General features: G+C 41.5%; 1 protein-coding gene across 1 annotated transcript in view; it reads left to right on the top strand.

The window, feature by feature from the left end:
• zmat4a (zinc finger, matrin-type 4a) overlaps positions 1 to 22342 on the top strand; it is a 154750-nt gene that overhangs the window by 121658 nt on the left and 10750 nt on the right. Inside the window, 1 exon segment of the mRNA XM_026187289.1 lies at positions 401 to 497. Coding sequence (XP_026043074.1) covers positions 401 to 497 — 97 coding nt within the window.

The following is a 22342-nucleotide window of genomic DNA, read 5'->3' on the forward strand; positions in this document are numbered from 1 at the left end:
CGCTATTTAGAAAAAAAAATAGGCAACTCATTAAATGTTGTAGATTCCAAATGATTCAGACATCTCAAGGTCTCAGCTGCTATGGATTTACTATAAAGATCTTTGAGCTATGACTGCTGCACAAAGAGTCTTCTCCTTCAGTGCAGTTATGGGAGTCTTCTTTAGCAAACACCAGTTTGTTAAGGCAAAGTCACATGAATGCTCATCTGCTGCAGGACTGAGACCCGTCTGCGTGAAGGCAGACATGCCTTCTCACTGTGATGGATTGATTCATATTGGCCACGTGCAGCAGAGCAAAAATTGTATTACTGAATCAAGTTTTGAAAAATTCACTGGAGTAAAGCATTTGTTCAGTTGCCAGATTCGTTTCTGTAATGTGCGCTATTCTGTTTGATTCCAGGTCTGAAGCGAAGCTACTCCTGTGAAGTCTGCAGCGTCACACTCAACTCAGTGGCACAGTACCATGCACATCTGCAGGGCTCAAAGCACCAAAACAAGTGAGTGGATCCCACTAATGTTCATTTACAGCTCCTTTACACATCAAACTACTTATGCTGCTCTGGCAAAAGCCAACATGTTGTTTTCTTTGCTTTCACTTGCATTTTTCTTTCTACTTCTCAACAAAGAACCAGACATGCTACACTAATAATAAGAATATTGCAGTGAGTGCCATTGCTGAGCTTTTGCTGGAGGCAAGCAGTGAGATTTTTCTCTGAATTAATTTCAGTCAACAAATTAAAGGACAGTCTATTATGGGAATTAACTCTCTAATTTAGCCTTGTTTGTCTTTTAGGTTGTTGCTAACTTATTGATGTTCAGCTTAAAGTGTCTACGAGTTAATCAGTCTGGCTGACTGGGCAGAGTGTCAATTTAAAATTGTGGGCTGAATTTGGTTTTTGTAGTTAGTTGTGGGAACGTACATCTCTCTTTTTCCCAAATCTGCAAAAAACTGCAGCCAGTTACAAGAGAAATATAGCTCTAGACTAGAGATGGACCGATCCGATATTACATATCAGTATCGGTCCGATACTGACCTAAATTACTGGATCGGATATCGGAGAAAAATAAAAAATGTAATCCGATCCATTAAATATCACGAAAGCACCTCACAAAACTTGCAACATGCCGTAACTCACCTCAGAACGTTAGCACGTCGGAGCAGTATGCATCACGTGATAGAGCAGCTGTGGCATGCAGGACCTGTCGGTGGTCTGGATAGCATGTGGAGCTTTGCTAGCAACCCGGCATTTCATCTCCGACAAAGTTATCCCCGAGAGAAGTAAAGCAAGTGTGTAAGTCCATCTCTGAATGTTTGTAAAGCATTCCTGCGTTAAGCTTACCAAACGATATATGGAGCGACTGCCTCTTCTTGCTGCTACTTCAATCATGAAACTGCTTAATGATCAGCTGATCGGCTTTTCTGTCGCGAGTCCGTCGCTCTGGTTTGTTTTTGGCCCACTTTGCACCAGAAAGAGGAAACCAGCGGCTGAACAACAGCAGCACGTTTAAGCTTGATCAGCTGTTGTTAGAATTTATTTATTATTACTTTCTACTCGAGGATCTTTTTCTACGTAGCTGACGGCTGGTAACTGTGCAGGGGCGGATCTAGCAAAGTTTAGCCAGGGGGGCCGATAGGGCATTAACAGGGAAAAGGGGGCACAAAGACATACTTTTCTTTCTTATTCTCATTTAAAATGTCTAGCTTTTAATAAATAATTATCTGACACCCAAAGTTTTAATTTGATCTAAAATGAATAGAAGTCCATTACTGTATATAGTAACTATTAAGTCTAATATATATACCCTAGTAAGCTATAGTACTTTTTCCTTTGGGAAGGTACCATCTGTGCAGTCTGCAATTTTGTTGAAGAAAGATGTTGAATCTATTTAATATTTCTTGAAAAATAATTGATTTCTGTGCTTTTTTTTTTTTCACACTGCATCAAATTAAGGTTGATTACGTTGATTAAGCATCATAAGGTGAAGCGTGAGGGGTGGTTCCCTATTTTTTATTTATTTATTTTTGTTGTTGCTGGGAGTTGGAACCCTATTAGTTAGGTTGCTTAATATTTACGCTAAGTACTCTTTTAAAATACCAGAATAGGGAGGATGGTGCAGGTTTAAGTTTATTAGATTGATCAGTATTGCTGAACTATGAAATATTTTTTTTTTGCATACAGGTATAACAGAATAGCTTTAGTGTAGTTGTTGTTTTAAACTTGAGTATGAACTTATACAAAATGCAGCAAGATATTTAAAAAAAACAGTTTTGTTGATTAAAAAACATTATATCGGATTCATATCGGTATCGGCAGATATCCAAATTTGTGATATCGGTATCGGACATAAAAAAGTGGTATCGTGCCATCTCTACTCTAGACAATAAGTCCTCATGGCTAAACCTTACCACAGCTTTTTATAATCTATATCCACACATATCCTGTTTACATTACCACAAAATATATTCCTGCTAAGATATATGGCATCACGAGATTCATGACATCGCCTGTTTCCTGCTTCAAACTACCATCATTACCATTTTAAACAAACGGCAACCTCCTATGCAGAAAAAAAAAATACATTTCTTTTTTTTTTTTTTTTTTTTTTTTTTTTTTCTAAATGACATCAGAAACAGCAGTATGCGACATTACGTGATGGCAGAGCTTCAGTTCATCCTTTGTCATTTTTTTTTTTTTTTTTTTTTTTAAATAAATAGGACAGGGGGAATGAATGAGAGAGAGAGGGGGAGAGAAAGAAAGAAAACCAAAGGGGAGAAGAGACGGTGAGAAGGGGGGGGAAGAGAGACAAAAAAAAAAAAAAAACTCCTGGGTCACCTGTATGGAGAAAAAAAACAAACAAACAAACAAACAAAAACAAACAGAGGAGACAGCAAACAACAAAGAGCAACATAATAATAGAGAAAACAAAGCACCATACCATCACAATAAACTAGCTAGTCATAGATATCAGTATTTACTAAGTAATAAACGATATTGTGCAGCACGCAAGATAGACAGCGCACAGTGTGCTTTGAGGCAGCAGCCAAGAAAGCTTTAGTCCGCGTCTGTGAATACCCATGTGTGCATACCTGTGTGGATCAGCATGCTTGCATTCCAAAGGTTTCTCCATGTAATGATCTGCTAGGGAGTGTGGGGGGGCCACAGCCCCGTCCTCCAGGGTGTGAAGCGGGTATGGAGGAGATCAAAACTCCAGACATCCAGAGGCCCCCAGAACACAAGAGACCATGGAAGACCAACAGAGGGGCAGCCGCGCCACTGTCCCAGTAAGAGCTGAGGAGAGTCCCAGATGAGGGCTCGCCCAGCAGCCGCGGAGCAGAAGTCAGGGGGAGTTGCAGTGACGCGCCCGTGAGCTCCGCCGGCCCCCAGCTGCGCCTGAGTGACCGAGCCCTAGGCCGAGAGGCCGGGGGCACCCCACCTCCAAAGGGGCCCGAGCGAGCCCCAGGCCCCAGGCCCCGACAAGCGGCCGCCAAGGAGTGAGCCGGTGTGTACCCGGACGCCCACCCCCAGACACAAAGAACCACCAACACACCGACACCTGAGGGAGTCCGCCACCGGCAGGGGAAGTGGTGGTGGGTGGAGATAGGCCTCCAAACCTTGGAGGGCCTGAGGTGTCCCCAGAGAGGTGGCGTCTGATACCCAACCTGACATATAGACACAGACATACAGGCACACACAGACACAAACATCCATTCCCACCCTCATGCTCTCATATGCACTCACTCCACACTCAACCAACGTGGAGACAGACATAAAGAGACGCTGTACACACAATCACACTCCCCAAGCGTACTCTACAAACCGGGTCTAGGTACCCTTGCCCCTGGAGGGGGGAATTGCACCCAGACCCAGGTGGAAAAAAAAAATACATTTCTAAAAAAACCCTTCAGGCTGGCTCCATATTAACTGTAAGATAAGATAAGATAAGATAACCTTTATTAGTCCCACACGTGGGAAATTTGTTTTGTCACAGCAGGAAGTGGACAGTGCAAAAGTTATGAGGCAAAAATTAGAATACAATAAGAATAAATACAGTACACAACTGTACAGAATAGAATAAAATAAAATACTATATACAGTAGAATAAAATAAAACAAATATACAATAAGATAAAAATAGAATACAAATACAAATACTATATACAACTGAGTAAAAATACAACGATGACAGAAAGGATTATTGCACTTAGTATTATTGCATATGTATGGATGTGTGTGCTTGATCAGTTAAAGTCTTTATTATGGAGTCTGACAGCAGTGGGGAGGAAAGACCTGCGAAATCTCTCCGTCCCACACCGTGGGTGCCGCAGTCTCCCACTGAAGGAGCTGCTCAGTGCTGTCACAGTCTGCTGCATGGGGTGGGAGATGTTGTCCATCAGGGATGACAGCTTAGCCGCCGTTCTCCTGTCACTCACCACCTCCACTGGGTCCAGAGGGCATCCTAGAACAGAGCTGGCCCTTCGGATCACCCTGTTCAGTCTCTTCCTGTCCCCAGCAGAGATGCTGCCGCCCCAGCAGACCACGCCATAAAAGATAGCAGAAGCCACAACAGAGTCATAGAAGGTCTTCAGGAGTGGGCCCTCCACTCCAAACGACCTGAGTCTCCGCAGCAGGTACAGCCTGCTCTGCCCTTTCCTGTAGAGGGCGTCTGAGTTATGAGTCCAGTCCAGTCTATTGTTCAGATGAACACCAAGGTACCTGTAGCTGTCCACAGCCTCAATGTCCATACCTTGGATGTTCAGTGGTTGCAGTGGAGAATGCTTGTGCCTGCGGAAGTCTACCACCAGTTCCTTGGTTTTACTGGCGTTGATCTGGAGGTAGTTCTGCTGGCACCAGTCCACAAAGTCTTGGGTCAGACCTCTGTACTCCTTGTCGTCCCCATCAGTGATGAGGCCGACTATTGCAGAGTCATCAGAGAACTTTTGCAGGAAGCACTGGGTGGAATTGTGGGAGAAGTCTGCAGTGTAGATGGTGAAGAGGAACGGAGCCAGAACCGTTCCCTGTGGGGCCCCCGTACTGCAGACGACCCTGTCCGACACACAGCCCTGAGTCCTCACATACTGTGGTCGGTCGGTGAGGTAGTCCAGGATCCAGGTAGTGAGGTGATGGTCCACTCCAGAGTTCACCAGCTTGTCCTTTAGAACCGAGGGAAGAATGGTGTTGAAGGCACTGGAGAAATCAAAGAACATGATTCTCACAGTGCTTCCAGCGGTCTCCAGGTGAGCGAGGGAACGATGTAGGAGGTGAATGACGGCATCATCCACTCCAATGCCAGGCTGGTAGGCAAACTGAAGTGGGTCCAGTGATGAGCTTATTAGGCGCCGAAGCTGAGCCAGGACCAACCGCTCCAGGGTCTTCATCAGGTGGGATGTCAGAGCCACCGGCCTGTAGCTGTTGAGGTCCTTGGGGCGTGAAGTCTTTGGCACTGGTACAACACAGGAGGTTTTCCAGAGCTGTGGGACTCTTCCCAACCTCAGGCTCAGGTTGAAGAGGTGCTCCATCACCCCACACAGTTGGTCCGCGCAGGACCTGACGACCCTCGAGCTGATGCCATCTGGACCCGCTGCCTTCTTGCCATTAATCCTCCTCAGTTCCCTCCTAACCTGGGTGGTTGAGAGAGACAGGCTGGAGCCTTGTGTTGAGTGTGTATTGGATGCTGTTGTTGGGGGTGGGGGGGAGTGAGCAGGGTGAATAGAGGAGGTGTGAAGTGTCTGAGGTGGAACAGCAGCAGTGGGGGTGGGTGAGTCTGCAGCCGATGTTGCAGACTGCCTCATGGCTGAGTCAAATCTGTTGAAGAAATGATTCAGTTCATTTGCCCATCTCACATCCCTCCCAGGCAGAGAGTTCTGCTGTTTGTGGCCCGAGATGGTTCTGAGGCCTCTCCAGTAGGGATGAAATTAACGTGTTTACTGTCTGCCAAATAAAACAGCTTTTAATCTCTATACTTGGCTAATTTACAGGAAGCAGGGTTGGTTTTTTATTTGGCTGCTCCCTGTAGAGTTCCATCTCACTGGGGATACTGGAGATGTCACACTTTTACATCTTTACCTGTTTTAAATTTCTAAAACACATTAAAGAAAGACACAGCAGCAGAAACGTGTAGTTAAAGGGAACTTTGTCCTGGAAACATCCGGAAAGACTGTAGAGTAACTGAATTATTAGAAAAATAAACAGAGAAATATTTGCTACAGTCTAATGGGAAGCATCCCTCTCCCGTCTTTAGGGAAAGGGGTAACATAGTGTTAAGTCATAGGAAGCTTAGATTTATGTTGACTGAAAGCTCAGACTTAAAGCTCTGTAACAATAACACGTGCTTGTGTCATGACACTGAATTCAGGGGTAACGATGTACTTGTGACTTGTAAGGCGTAAACTTTGTTTTCCCTTCCGACCTCAAATTAACAACTATCTGTGTATTTGTTTATTATTCTGGGGGATTCTCCTTTGCTCAGATTACGTGACTTAAAGCAGTTTTAGGACTGCACACTGTGTGGGATTCCACATGGACCTTTGGCAGCCGCTGTGAATTAATGGGGCTTACATGGTGCATGTCCTAGAATTAATTCCCCCTGTTGGCCAGCTCTGCCAGAACACCTCCATGGGGATGCTAGCATCAGGAGACGTGACGTGCCGTTTAACAGCCTCTTTGCTTTATTAATGGATGAAAACTCCACCTTGTCAGAGCCGCTGGGTTTCTGTGGCACACAAACCTTTCATCCCACCTCACACTCTGAGCAGGGCAGAGGACTGGCACATCAGACCACTCGTCTAACCACCCCACCCCATCGTTGCCATCCAACCAGCCTGATTTTATCCACATAGTCCACAACTTTGCCTCAGGTCTATTTAGGTCATTTGCCTAATGCTGTTTCACATGGAGTGAATCAAAGGCTTCTCTGCTCTCCAAAACTACAGAGTGAGGCTAAGGATAATATCGGAGCTGTTTCACATGAATAACACCGTAATACAAAAGCTAATGAAAGTGGAAACCATTCATTTCACTATGGCTAATGGGACTTATATTCATCCATTTTGTTAATTGATTGTCCAATTCAGGCTTATACGGGTGGGATGGGGAGTGGGAAGGCTGGAGCCGAGGCACAGTCCATCCTTGACAGCTTGTCAGGGCTAACTCAGAGACAGAGTCACGCTCACATTCACACCTAGGACTTATTTAAAACCAACAGGTAACCTAGCATGCATGTCTTTGCACTGTGGGAAGAAGTTGGAGTACCTCAGAGAATCCACTCAGGCACAGGGAAATAAGCGAACTCCACACAGAAAGGCCCCAGTCAGGAGTAGAACCCAGGACCTGCTTGCTGCGAGGCGTTAGAGCTAAACACTGTATCGATCAGTGGTAACATAATGAGGTCCTTGTATGTGTGAGTAATCTGTTAAATCTGTAATCTGGTGGAGCTGTAAAACTTAATTAGGCCATAATTACATTACACAGAAGTCATCTATTAACTTTATTTTTACCATTTGATGCTGGTTTGATTACATTTATGCACAAACAACTAGGTTTGTTGTTTATGCCTTATACAAAGAAGATCTGTGAGACCAGCCCAAACTGGATTTTGCTTTCTGAGAAACCAGTGTGTTCTACTTTTCTGTGTAGCGTGAATGAGCGAGAGCAGCTCAAACACTTTTAGTGTCTGTAAGTCTGTATCTGCTGTTATTGATGCCACTCCATTAGTGGGTACTCTTTGCATGGTTCACCGAGTCAGGTGAGGCTGGGATCTGTGTGCGGGTCGATACAAGGAGAGTCACGTTGTGGTGCAAAACGGGAAACAAAGCCCACAGGCTTCGGGGCTATATGGGCCTTTATTGCTTCAATGAACTAAGGTCAGGAAAGCAAAGAGGAAATTCAATTTTGACTCAGGAAAGGGGACTAATTACACCATGATAGGTGCACTAATGAGAAGTGTGATCTATACTCCTCTATTGAGAGCGCTAAAAGAGTACAACAATCCTGGTGTTTAAACTATCTGATTTGCTGCCGGCACCTAAAGCAGGAATCTCTAATCTAATGTGGGCTTTTATTAGGTGAACTTGGCTTTATGGCCTGTTTTAGTTTCTTTTTTCCCCCCTTGTCTTTCAGTTTTCTTTCTGCCGCTGTTTTGCCTCCTCTGTTTCCAAACTGGAAAATAGCTTGGAAAATCAGGTGCTGAAGCCACTTTCTGTGGCCAATAAGCAAGTAGTGCATAGCAACCATTTAAAAAATCAATGTGGAGATATGTGTTGATATTTTCGAGCACTGACCTTTGCAGTGCTTTGACCTCAAGGCTCTTTAGTGGGATTAATCTTTAGCCACCACACTGAAGACATCAGCATGGGGAGGTAAATGTTATAGTCCACATTGTTGAATTATGAAGCAGAACTTTACTTGCAGCTTATTTTATGGTGGTTTGTTCAAAAACGCAACAAAAGAACTGTGTTCGTTTTCCTTCCCTGATTGCAAAGACCTGCTGAGAAAACAACAAAATATATATAAAGCATCAGGGTCCTTTAAGTCTTCACTGGTGATGACTGAGAAGAAATAAAGCCAGTGGAATGAGTTCCTGAGGTAGAGCAGGGCGATATGACCAAAAATACTTATCACGATATACATTTGAAAATTTGCAATAACGATATAATTGACGATATAATTGACACGAGACAAAATACTTCACAACTCCACAACTGTATTAGTGCAAAAAAACAAAACATCAATGATTTTCACTTATTTATTATTATTTTTTGTTTATTTTATTTTCACTTACTGAATACAGGACAGACTTGACTGGGGGAAAGAAGGGGAGAAAGAAAGAGGGAAAGAGAAACAGCTGAGAAGAGGGACGGGGGAGAAGGGCAAAAGACAAAAACCAACAGAATGAGCAGAAAAAAAAGATTTTCACTTAAATGAGCAGCTGTTTTTATGTGCATTAAAGTTATATAAAAATTTAACGGTGCAAATGCAAATTCCTTGCTGACAGTTTAACCAAAAGGCATTTCCAGTGGAAATTGGCTGACATATCCTCAGCATAACCATGTAGAATATCCACAACACTTGAAAAGAAGTTATACACACACAATACGGTAATATTATGTTGAAGCACAGTACGTATCACTCGGCCAGGCTCCTGCCTATGATAGCTGTAATGCTCAGACAATCCATCAAGCGGTGCGGGTTCGTAGCTTAGCAAAGTCGTACTAAAACATTTGACAGATTTTCCAGCGCCGTGTACGACATAAAATCGTTTCGAGGTCAGTAAACACAACCAGAATTCATACATAAGGCACAAGGGATTATAAGGGGCACTGCCAGTTTTCTTAAAATCAAAGGATTGATTTTAAGTGTGCCGTATTTTCCAAAAAACACTGTAATAACGACGGCCCGCTAGCATGCTCTACCAAAAATAGTGCTTTGTTGTGTATCTGACGGACGAACGCTAAACCAGTTCCACACCACTGAAGTTGCAGCATTTTTACAAACCAATTCTGATTCATCAGTTTCATTCAACAGTCCACTTTCGCCCTTCTCATTCTCCGTCGCTGCCATGCTTTTTCTGCCATGTGCATATGAAAACAAGGGCACTGCGCGTGTGCATTTTACCCATATTCTATTGCGATATTTCATTTTCTTATCGTTGCCCAACATTATACTGGTATTACCGTGAACGGTATGATATGGCCCAGCCCTATCCTGAGGTCTATTTCTCAAACAAAGATGGATAAAATGATCCATGACTCACCAACAAAAGGTCTGCCTGTGGAAGTAGTGTAGCGTTCCGTCTTTTAGCAAGAATATAGTGACAGAAAATTGAATCATATTCTTCACCGCAGACATCTGTTTCATAAGGGATTTTAAATCACTTGTTTTTTTGTTTTGTTTTCTGGAGTGTAATATCAGTTTTTAATACTGTGACAAATAATGTTTATCTTTATGTGTTTTGAGATGTTTTTAAGCTTCAGTTAGGTCAGCAGAATGCAGATGGAATCATTTGTACAGCTTCTCTTCCTGCTTATTATTTCACTTGAATTATCTTCATTCTACAAGACAAATTGCTTGTTAATTGCTGCATTTCTGCAACATAGATGGGACTGCACTGTCATCAGTTGGTCAGCTCAGGCTGACACCATAATTATTGTACCATTACATCGTCCTAGGACATCTATCCATCAGTGGCCATTATGTGTGTATGAGTGTGTATTTAGCCTGAATGTATAAGCACACATGTGTTTGCATACAAATAGACTTTTAAGAATGCTAATAGGCTGCAGAAACACATTAGATGTGAAGGTCCTTTTGCTGATGCCTTTGAAATTTAAACAGGTCATTAAAATGGGGCTCTCCTTTTTCATTTGCGCTTTCTTGAAAGATTGAGGTTGGGATTTTTTTTAGCCATTTATGCTAATTTTTTGATAATGGAGAGATAGAAAACTATAGAGTGGTGACACACATAAAAACTAGCATAGAAATGCTTTTATCAATTAAATTGGTTTCGTTGTTAATCAGTTCTTATGTAGTGCTTTTATACTCTAATTTCCCACTCAAAGTATTTTATCCCTCATTCACACACATTTTGTTCTTCTTTTAAGTGTTTTCTGTCTAACATTCTCACGGTTCAGTAACCTGCATAAAGATAGTTTGGCATGCAGCCTGGGGCAGCCAGGGATCAAACCACCAACCTTCTGATTAGCAGATGACCTTCTCTACCTCCTGTGCCACAGCCAACCTTCAGTCGTTTCTCTGTATGGAAAGGGAGCATGCAATAAGATTTATATCATCTCTATGCAAAAGAAACATGAATCAGATACTTTTTTAATGGCAAGTTCTTTTTGGATGATACTGAATGGAAACATTTTAACTCTGAGGCTACTAATAAATAAAGAGAATAAAACTTCTCCGTAAGGTCAAATTAACACTATTTCAGAGACCCAATGACAATGCAGGTGCTTCTTTTAGTCAACACAACCAGTGCTGTGTTGGCAGCTGGCAGTGAGGAGCTGTCCAAGGACAACTTTACAGGGAGCAACAGATTGAAGCCCACAGGTTACAATAAGAGTAAGTAATGGATAATAAAGGATAATCAGCCTCTCTGACTGATTTCCACACAATAACCTAATGCTGTATCTGGTAACTGTAAATCCATTGCTTCAAACTGAGACTTAATCATCTCTGCTTTATCCAGTGTGACCTACAAGTCTTTTGATAGTACGAGCAGAAGTGAGAAGAGTGACAGCTCTGTGAGCTAGGACTTGGAAACCATTGTGCTTTGAGCTACATAAATATCATGAGACATCTGTAAAACATAAACATTTGAAGGCGATGGGGGAGTTGTTGAGTGTTTGTACGCTAGCAAAGCAACCAAACACATTTAAGTTGTCATTTGGCAACTTAAATGAAATGTATTAAATTAATTGGGGCTTTTTTGGATATTGAAAAATATGACTCACACATGAACTATGAAAAATGTTTGAAACCTTTTGTGCATGTGTCCAAAAACAGAAAACTGCTCTCACCTACATAAGAGACCTTTAAAGGTTAAAAGTATCCACATTAGTATTGGTATTGATATTGGCAATAGAGGCCCTCAAAATTTTCAGTAGCACATAGCACTGCTATTTATTAAAAGTTAGAATCTCAGTGACCTCTGCTTCAAGGTAGAAGGTAACCCTAACCCCAAGGTCAAGTTTAGAGGTCATTTTTCTGAAAATCTTGTGACTGCACTAACTAACAACAAGGAAGTCAACTAGGATTTTCAAATTTAAACCAGGAGTACAACTACTAGGAGCCTGAAGGGCAACACTAGTTACCTGCTATTTTTTAACTATTTAATAATTGCCATAAAAATGTTTATTAAACCTTCAGTTAAATAAAAAAAAATCAAAAAGAAAATCTGTTTGCATATATGGATTTTACTTTGTGTCACTTATGCTACATTTGAAATTTGTTGCTTCCGGTTTAACTAAAACAAACAAAAGCATATAAGAAGGTTATAGTGTTAAAAAAAATCACATTGAAATGTAGAGCATGTGGATGGCTGTGTGGTAACAAATTGTGGACCCAGATGCTGGATGCAACACACTGATGTACATGAACATCAAAGATTTAATACTGATAAAAGGTAAAAGGAAACAAAAAGCACAAACAATAATTTGCTGAACAGGAACAAGGTGACTGAAGGCTGAAACAGAAGGCTGAACATTTGCACACTATGAGGGAGGACACGACTAAAAACAGAGGGAGAAGTGAACAATATATACCCAGAAAGGCAGAGTGGACACACCTGGGAACATAGCTAAACAAAATCTAACAGTGGAAGCAAAATTGAAAATGACATACAAAATAAAACAGGAAGTGACTAACACAGAGACCAGGCCAAGAACATACAAAGTTGACAGAACACAGGGAGCCCAGGGAGGCTATAATGAGACATAATACATGACCAAGGAAATTAACAATTTAGTAATATTAACAAAAACAGACTAAAAGAAAGGAAACCAAAGACTACAAAAAAGTTAAAATACTGTGAGGTCTCAAAAACTCATGTATCAAATAAGTTGCACTTGGCATTGGAAGGTTAAGCCACATTTTTTTAAACTCTTCAGTCAAACTATAATAAACAGCCTGGTGTTGTGTTATACTGTTGTTCTGTTGTTATATTATTGTCTGTTTTTTAATGTTTGTGCCAGTCAGTGCTTATCATGGAATTTCACATAAACTCCATGGCCTAATAATTATAAAAGTATGAAAACTGCATGTTATTTTTGAATGACTTGCCACCCATTGATTATAAACCGCAGCAGTCTGACGACAAAGAATTCTTCTGGTTGGCACTGACAGGTCTATCCACAGTCTGTCTTTAGTGTGCTCTCAGTCGATGCAATAGGCTAGCCTGGGGAGCAATCAGCCCCTTGAGGCTCAATCCAGCCTGTCACCAATCACCATCAGCACCTGCATGATACTTCCCCCCTTCCCTTCTATTCAGTCAGTTTCAAAGAAGTAAAACGTGTGCATACAAATGATCACATCTTCAAAGCATAAAAGAGCTATCACTAATAAGCCTTGACACTTTTTCTTATTGCAATTCAGATAGCATATTTACCCGGTGTGTTCAAACGAAAGAGCGTTCCAGCTGGTAGCATTTGTTTTCTGTACAGTGTACGCAGGCTGGTAAAGCTATCTCTGCAGGGAAATAAACTTCTGCTTATTTAGACACAAAAACAAAATGGCCTTTGAGACAAACTTGGGAAACATCAGTCACCCGAGATAGTGTACCCATTTGAAATTCTGCCTCCATCTAAATTAGCATTTCAGGAAGGAACAGACTTTATTCCATTTGACAGGCTAGTTATACAATATGGGATCAACAAGAAAATATTTTTAGAATATCAACAAATTAAATCCATAGTAAAAAAGAAATTTAACCTCAGTCAAGTTGAATTGCAAACACCACCAAGCGCGGTACATTTTCTTACTCTTAAATCCCCCAAATTATTGTCTAAAATATACAGAACACTTTCTAAAATAGATGAATCAATATCCCTTCCTATTGCAAAGTGGGAAGCAGATTTATCAGTCGGCTTAGACCAAAACTTCTGGTCTCAGATATGCTTAAAAACCTTTAAATTGATTAGAAATCCCAGTCTGCAATTAATACAGCACAAAATACTACATAGAGTGCACTATACAGGTCATCGGATGTTCTAGATGGGCTTTACATCTTCCAACAACTGCTCACACTGTCAAGGCAATACACCAGACAATTACATCCACGCTCTTTGGTTCTGTCCACCAGTGCAGAAGTTTTGGCGCGAGATATGTGAAGACTTATCAAAGTGTCTGAAATTCCAACCTCCCCTTTAGTGTGCTTGTTGGGCAAATTGGATGATGTCACTACAGAAACTAATACAGTCCACATGGTTTTTACTGCCCTATGCATCGCCAAGAAAACAGTCCTCATGAACTGGAAAAATAAAAATAATCTTAATTCTAGCCAATATAGAAACCATCTAATAGATCACATTAGTCTCGAGACAGACTCTGCCACCACATTAGATCAATCCCTCTGGGCTCCTTTGATCGGCTCCATCACCTAGCGGGGGTGGGGGATCGTGGTTTGGTCCCGCCTTCGCCATTGTGGTTGATGTGGAGGTAGGGACAGGCTTAGGGTGTCTGGAGAATTCCTAGGGACGTTATCCCTGGAGGGCTTATCCCAGGGGTTGTGGTCATAACCTGGTTAGTGGCTCTGGTCGCTCTTAGAGGGTGTTCTCCTTGTGGCTGCGTGCAGCAGGGCTGGGGGAGGGTCTGTGCTGGCGGACGTAGGTTACTGGCCTGGTAGCCTGGCTGCCCCTGAGTGGATCCGGGCAGGCGTGGGGGCTTGGGATTTGGGGGTGCTCTGTGCTAGGGCTCTGGCTGGGCCTTGGGGGCTTCGGTCCTCCTTGGTGTGTTGCAGAGGTTGTGGGCAGGTGGGTGCACGGGGGCTCAGCCCTGGCGCAGGGGGCCTCTGGTGCATCAGCCTAACTGGGGGGCTCTTCAACTAGCAGGGAGTTTGTTCCATCCTTGCAGGAGTCCACTCTGCAGGTGGGGGAGAGTCATAGGAGAGGATGAGAATAAACTTAACCTGGGTGTCTACTGTCTTGTGCTGTCTGGGAGATGATTGAATGTTAGGGTGGGTACAGTTTCCTCTGCGGTGGGGTCGGGTGGGCTGCCCCGGGTCCTGTGGGGCTGGGCGGTCCTGATGCCGTAGGCCCCGGTCTGGATGGGCCTGGGCTCCCTTGCCTTGGTGGGTGCCAGGCAAGGGAGTGATCCAGGAGATTTTTTTTTCTCTTCTTTCTCTTTTTAAGTGCCTTTTCTCACTGTCCCTCTTCCCTTCTGTTTTTCTTTTCCTTCATCTTTCTCTCTCCCTTTCCTATCCCTCAGTCATGTCTGTCCCATCTATAACAACTGAAATTAAAATAAATAATAAAAAAATAAAAATAAAAAAATAAATTAGCATTTCAGGGCCGAAAACACACACACAAAAGTCTATTTTCCTGCACTGTTCCAGTTATCAGCCGTGTTGGGGCTGTTTATTCAATAAGTCATAATTACTCTTTTCTAATGTAGTGTTATACTTAATATATTCACACATGCAGTTACACAGCACTTTGTAATCAGGAAAGCGGGGTTGTTCATGTCCAAGTCATGACTGGTGACCCCAACCCTACTCTTAACTCTGAGCCTATACTTTTTTTTTGTTGTTTTGTTTTGTTAGTTAGTTAGTTAGTTTGTTTTTCTCTTCTTTTATTTTCTTTTTCGTTGTTTTGTTTTTTTGGGGGGGTAGATGATAATTCATCAGAATTATCATTGTTTTGGTTTTTGATTTAAAAAGCATAATAACATATCCTGATTAGCTGTTTAATGATGGAAAGCATTAGCTGCTTGATGCACGGCATGGCGTAGGGTGAACTAAAGACAAAGGATTAGGTTTTGGTTCAAAATAGTATCTGACTGCAGGACCAAGCAGACAGAAATCAGAACCAAGCAGCCAGCAGTATCAGACTGTAAACACTAGAGAGGCGGAAGCTAGAAACAGAGAGGCGCATCAGCTGAAAAAAGCCCACAAGTAATTAAAAAAAATAAAACAGAAAACAAATTTCATAGAGAAACAAAACACATTCAGTAACACTAAGACAGGAAAGCAGCGAGGAAAAAACACTTTAAAACACGAAAGAGAAACAAAAGAGGAGTCAAGGACAGGGCAGGAATCTTGACACAAGATACACAAGATCTTTCCACTTTACTGTCACATTCTTATCCTTTGAAAATGTGAACTCAAAGTAATTTGCATACCCTTATCTCTCAAAGTTGCATACCTTTACGCTGCTAGGTGTGCCCAAACTGACAGCTGTGAGTATAGCTTTCTTTTAAAAACATGCATCCATTCCTCAGTGCTATGAAAAAATTCATAGATTTCAATTCTGTTTCCTAGTTTCTTTATTTTCTTTCTCCACTTTCCTTTGCAAGTTCAAAAATATGAAGCTCCCTCCAATATGCCACAGATAACAAAACTTACTTATCACCATGTTGAATGTGATCTGTCATTGTCTTGTAGTCAGTAAAAAACACCAACAGCCTGCCATCACACGGTGATATTTACTATGCCATATTTATCTTTCTGCTTCATGAACCAAGCAGGACAGCCAAGTGCATTATTAATTTTGGTCTCTGGTGAGGTTTGTCCCAGGAGCTGTTGGGATAATTTGACTGGAAAAATGACTGATTGTGTGTTTCTGAGTGATGATCTTCAGCTATAACAACTTCATCTGATATGAAAAATGAAGAAAGAATGAAAAGAAAACTGTTTTTGTAATGGTCTTGGAGCACCTGTGGTTCGGAGTGCATTGTGTCCTGAAGCACAAAATAGCCGGGACCAAGGCAAGGGGGGATTTTTCACTGCCCATATTTTCCCTGCACTCATCTCCCGTGTAATGGCTCTGCGATTTACAACAGCGCACGATGGGAAGCTCTGAAAGGGACCGGGCCTTTTTACACCTCACACCTATTAGCTGCTCAGTAGAGGGATTTTTCAAAACCACTTTATGTGCACGTAGCAGGCGGATATGGATGAAAAGAGCAGCTTCCAGGACTGGCAGTCATCATGAGCTGGGAAGGACAAAGGCGAAAGAGAGCAATACCACAGAAAGTGCTCGTCAAGGTTTTTATTATTCAGCCTCATTTCTCCCGATCATCAAGCCCCTAATTAATTCCCCTGTGCACAGGGAGATAACACAGGGATGCAGTTGGCTACAGAGGAGCAATTGTCAACCTCCAAGTGGGGCAAGTGCCTGTCAGATCACCTGTTTTTGTTTTGTTTTTTTGCTTCTCTCTTAGGCTGATAGTCCCCCAGGGGCCTGCTGTTAGATGAGATGCAAACCCTCATTAATTTAATTCCCTGTCATTCACTGGAGTGTAATCAAGTATTCACTTTGTTCCTTGTTGTTTGTTATTGAAAACCATCTATCACTGTTGAAGAAGGCCAGACTCCGTGTGGTGGATGGGAGCCAGTTCAAATGATGAAGAAAACAATGTCTCCTGTAATAAAACCTCTCTGAAACAGTAGTTCTGCCTAACAGGATAATGTATGATTAGTGCTGTTAACAAGGTTCTCAAGCCTCTCTTTGCTCTGAGCTTTGTTTGTGGTCAGCGTCAGCATTATGGACAGGGCTCTGTGCTCCAGATCTGCCCACTAAAAGTCGCTGTGCCCCCACAGTTAAATTCTCCTGGTACATTTTGAATATAAGTTACACTCATTTCATATAATTTTGGTAATGAAAATCATAAACACCCATATCTGTGATAACAGTGCAAACACAATTTAATGTTTTGTTAGCAGAAGTTTCTGCAGAAATCATGGTAACTGATTTATAAATGTGTTGAGGATTTTGTCTCCTCACAGTCAGCTGCCCTTGTTTTCATTGATCCACCAGTCAACTTTGGTCCAGATCAAATAATTTCCACAGTTGTTGGGTGAAGATCAAGTAAGTGGCATGTGTGGTCATGACAGGAGAAATGGTGCTCACTTTTTATGGGACATTCCTAACCCGCAGCAGCAGTTTAGCCCATAAATTTTGTCAAGATATCAGCGGTTCATAGAGTTGGATCCAAGTGATTTTGACAGTCTAATCTGTCCACCGCTTCTGCCGTGACGTTCACATTTGCGGCTGATTGTAAGCAATCCTTGAATAACGTCTATAATTATAGTCAAATGGCAGCAGCACAGTGGTCAAGGAACCGAGCAAAGGAATGAGGCGAGATGATTTAAAGGACTTTGAATGTGACACGGTAGTTGGTGTCAGACTGAGCATTTCAGAAACTGCTGATCAGCTGGGATTTTGCTGCATATCCATCTCTAGGGTTTACAAAGGATGGGACAACAAAGATGACACGAGGTCAGAGAATAATGACCAGACTGTTTTGAGCTGATAGGAGGGCAAGAGTAACTAAACTTTGATGCTAGAATTCACACAGGATAACCATAAGTGGACATTCGATGACTTGAAAAAAAAAACATTATCTGTACTGATGAATCTCAGTTTCTGCTGTGACATTTCGAACGTTGGGTCAGAATTTGTCATAAGGACCAGGAAAGCATGTATCCATCCTGACGTGTATCATTGGTTCAGTTTGGAGGTGGTGGTGTAATGGTGTGTTTCTTGGCACACTTTAGGCTCCTGTTGGACCAACTGAGCATTGTTTAAATACCACAGCCTACCTCATCCTCTGATGGCTACTTTCAGCAGGGTAACGTGCAAGTCACAAAGCTTAAATAATCTGAAACTGGTTTCTTAAACATGACATGAGTTAACTGTGCTCAAATGGCATCCAGCATCACTAGATCCCTATCCAAAAAGGCACCTTTGGGATGTGCTGAGTATAGTTACTTTCTATATAATTATTGCACTATCATCAGGATAGAACAGTCAAAATGCGGTTCTACACTTGGTTCTGGTTGTGGTTCTTTAAAATGCTTAATAACCTCACATTTAGTACAGACCCCAAAAATACACAGAATTGAAAAGTAGCTGTGTTTGGGCTCTCAGCCTCCCTTTTTCTTCAGCTGACTTAAACATATTATAAGATGTGCATGCACTATTTCTTTCAAAACTGACATTCCTATCCACGGAGTCCTGATGAAACAATTTATGATTCAAGAAACACGCCTGCTTTTATTATATCTTTATGCTAACACAAAGTCATTACAGTAAAATGCCAGCTGCGGTCACCGTACGTCGAAATATATCAAATTTTGAAGATAATTTATGAATTAGTCCTAAGTTTAGTAGTATGGCAGATGACACCTGCCAGCTATGGTATGGCAGCCAATCTGAACTGCCTGTGGTCTGTTTGTTTCATGCAGAACATTATATTGAGTGCTGAGCTGAATCCACCATGCAATATTTCTATATACCTGTCATTAGGGCATGCAGTGTACTGTGTAAAGGTACACAAAAGGGTTATACATAATCTCCTGTTTGTTCTGTTTGTTTTATGTAGAACAAAACTAGTTCAGTGCTCAATTAACTGTAAATCATGCAGCATTAAGTCCTCCTGTCATTTTGATCAGGCACAGATCATTTTCCCACAGTGAATTATTAGATGTAAACCTCTTGTATTGTGAAATTGCTTGGGACAGGTGATTTCTCCCAGCACAGACCACACTGACAATCGTGACCCGCACAGCCACAGCGAGGGAGGCTGTTTATCATGAAGAGAGAATTAACTTCAAAGGGATTTGAAAATGTCCATGTGGAATGTAGGCTGGAGAATGAATTATGCATGAAAAATGCTTCACTAGAGCAACGTCCTGATACAATTTGTCACACACCACAGGAATACATAAGTTGCAGAGTTGCCATGTGGGAGGGGTGGATGCAGTCAGGTTGTGCTGTTGCTCTCGGCCATTGAAGGTTGTGAAGCAGTGTAACCTACGCCGACTGTACTGTGAATTACTTAAGAGACCCTTCTCCACCTTAAGAAGTTAGCTGGGGGGCTTTTTATGCAGTAGTAGCGTGAAAAATTTTACTCTTGACTTAAATCTGTGAAAGTATGATTGTGCAGAGCAGCACATTGCTTCGGGCAGTGTTTGAGGCCATGTATCATCCTCAAGCTCCTTAAAGTCTAAGCCACTTCTTCATATTTTCTAGGAATTCTATATAATTCTTGTATAACTTTAGCCCTAATGCACAATCATATTATACAGATCTTTTATTTTTCCCAGGATAAACTGGTGCAGTGATGTCACATGACTGCATCAAAAGTTATATAACCATAAGAACAAAAGAAAAATAAATCAAACTAAACCACACAGAATTTGATTCTTATCATTCAGTGAAAGGTAATGAACAAGTTTTTTGGCCTGGATAATTGTTTTCCCAAGTCTTGGCAATCCTGTGGAATACAGAGGGTGGACTGGCTCACCCTGCCTACAGCACAACTAGATTGCCAGCTCTTCCTAGAAGGCTTCCTCTTGCTTCTTTGAATTTATTTTCCACATGTTTTATGACACAGTCCAGCTAATTTAAAAGCCAGTCATCGGTCTGCAGAAGAAGGGTTTTTACATACAAGACTGCTGACTGAATCTGTTGATGAGAAAATTTCTTTGCAGTCATTTGAAGCATACATCTCGTATAAGTGCTCAGCAGTGATGTGTGAAATATGAGGCTGTGCTGGAGAGAAATGCATCAAATTGCAGATACTTTCACATGCTAATTAAGTGGTCAATAGGTAGCCACAGCACTCACTGTGCTAAGGGTGCTTCAGGAGCTCTGCACTTGACTCTGAGTAGAGACCCCAGTTAGATCAGATGCAAATACCAAACCTGAGAGAACCTGTGACAGAATCAGAACATTTGTAATATTGCAACCTCGGATCAAGTCAGACCAGCTCACAGCTGTATCTGTAAAAGCCAGAGAAGATTAAATCTGCTACATGTTCGACAGAATGATAACCAAAATGCAGAACACTGCAGCAGGATTACTGAACAAAATTCAAGTTTTAATACATGACTTAATGAAGGCAGATAATCTAGAAAAATTAAAAGCAATACAGGTGAAAACAGTCAAGGAATTAGAAGTTGGCAAAAAAGGACATGATGTAAAAAAAACCAAAAACATAAAATAGAACCAAATACCAGAAAAAGAAGAAAACAGGAAGTGACTACAAGTGAGACGCGAAGCACGCAGAGGCAAGAATTATGCAGATTTGGAGTCACATAGTCAAGATTACTAAGGAAGGTTCCTAACTGAGCTAAGTGAAGCATCTGCAGCAGTCATAATAAAAGCTATTCAAATTCTCTTAATACTAAGGAACGATTTAATTGCACCTTATAGGTCATGTGCTTCCTTTTCTTTAAACCTTCAACCTTGGTAAGGAAGTGATATGTTATATATAGTAATACATACAGTAAGAACATGTAAAGCATCTAAGACCAAGGAGTCTTTAAGTGCAGTTAGATTCCGCTGTTCTTTTTTTCTTGCTTCTTATTCATTTTCCATGGCACCTCATGATATTTCACATCAATGTGAAGGAAAGCTGATTAGGAAAGGTTTGTGTGTGGACTAGTTGGCTAGAAACAAAACTAGCATGAAAATGGTGAGCACAATACTATTTGCTTGTGTGTGCATGTTTATGTAAGCTTAGTGTCATACCATGTATGGTAGCAATACACACATACTAGAAAATAAGCTGTTACCAGCTGTTACCGTAGAAATATAACACCAACCATGAACAAAACAAGTTCCTTCCAAAGGTCCACACAAAGATAATCCATAAACAGTTCTGGCCTGGAAAGATTGTGACAACAAAAATGTTAAATTATGCACAGGAACAGGATGGTGGCTGAATTTGATATTCTGTAACTGCTGGATGTGAACAGGGACAAACATAATGACTGCTATAGAAATCAAACCTCTGTGCACCAGTTTGCCTCACTTACTACCTGCTATGTTGGCCACACAAATGAGAAAACAAATGGTGTAAACAAAAAAAAAAAAAACAGTAAGCAGTGAGACTGCTCACCGTTGCTGTGTTTGGGTGGCTGTGACTCAGGTCTTAGAGCAGATTTTCTACCAATTGAAGGTCAAGCGTTCAATCCTGGCCTCTCCTCTCCTTCATTGAATATTCTCAGGTAGGATGCTGGACCCTGAGTTGCCCATGACACAGCTGTGCGTGTGAATGTTAATTAAAGTGCTTAGGCATAGATAAAAGCACAGCATGGATACGTGTTACTGTGTGAAGTTTAGGGAGCACTTTGAGTCCTCGCATAGAGTAAAAAGGCACTGAACATACAGCAGTCCATTTACCCGTTAACTGAATTAAACAAACACAAATCTGTTTAAAACTATTTTTTTCTGCTGTATCAGATCAAATGTAACATGACTTAATGTAAGAAGAAATAATTTAGAATGCTTTGAAAGAGAACACTGACTTTGAATGACATAATTTTGTTTTTTGTCTTGGGATCGTTGAAGAAAGGGAGATTCTACCTAATACTGAATCTAATTAACATGGGGTTGTAAAGCATTTGACTCAGTATAGACTTATACATATGAAACCCTCAGATATATAAAGCACCATTGTGCTGAGAAACAATTCTGTTGTCAGAATAAAAAAAGAAAGATCCCTCTGCCCTCCATTCCCCCTCCCTTCTTTCATTGGTCTTAAGGTGTCTTCAGTTCTGTTTGTTTCCTTTTTCCCCATTTTTGGCTTCCTGCCTGTTTCTTTCTCTCTCTTTCACTTTGGAGATGCTCTTATATTCCACTATGCCTTTTCATTTTAATATCACACCATCCCACTCTG

This window comes from Astatotilapia calliptera, chromosome 12 (assembly GCF_900246225.1).
Source record: "Astatotilapia calliptera chromosome 12, fAstCal1.2, whole genome shotgun sequence".
Classification (NCBI taxonomy): Eukaryota; Metazoa; Chordata; class Actinopteri; order Cichliformes; family Cichlidae; genus Astatotilapia; species Astatotilapia calliptera.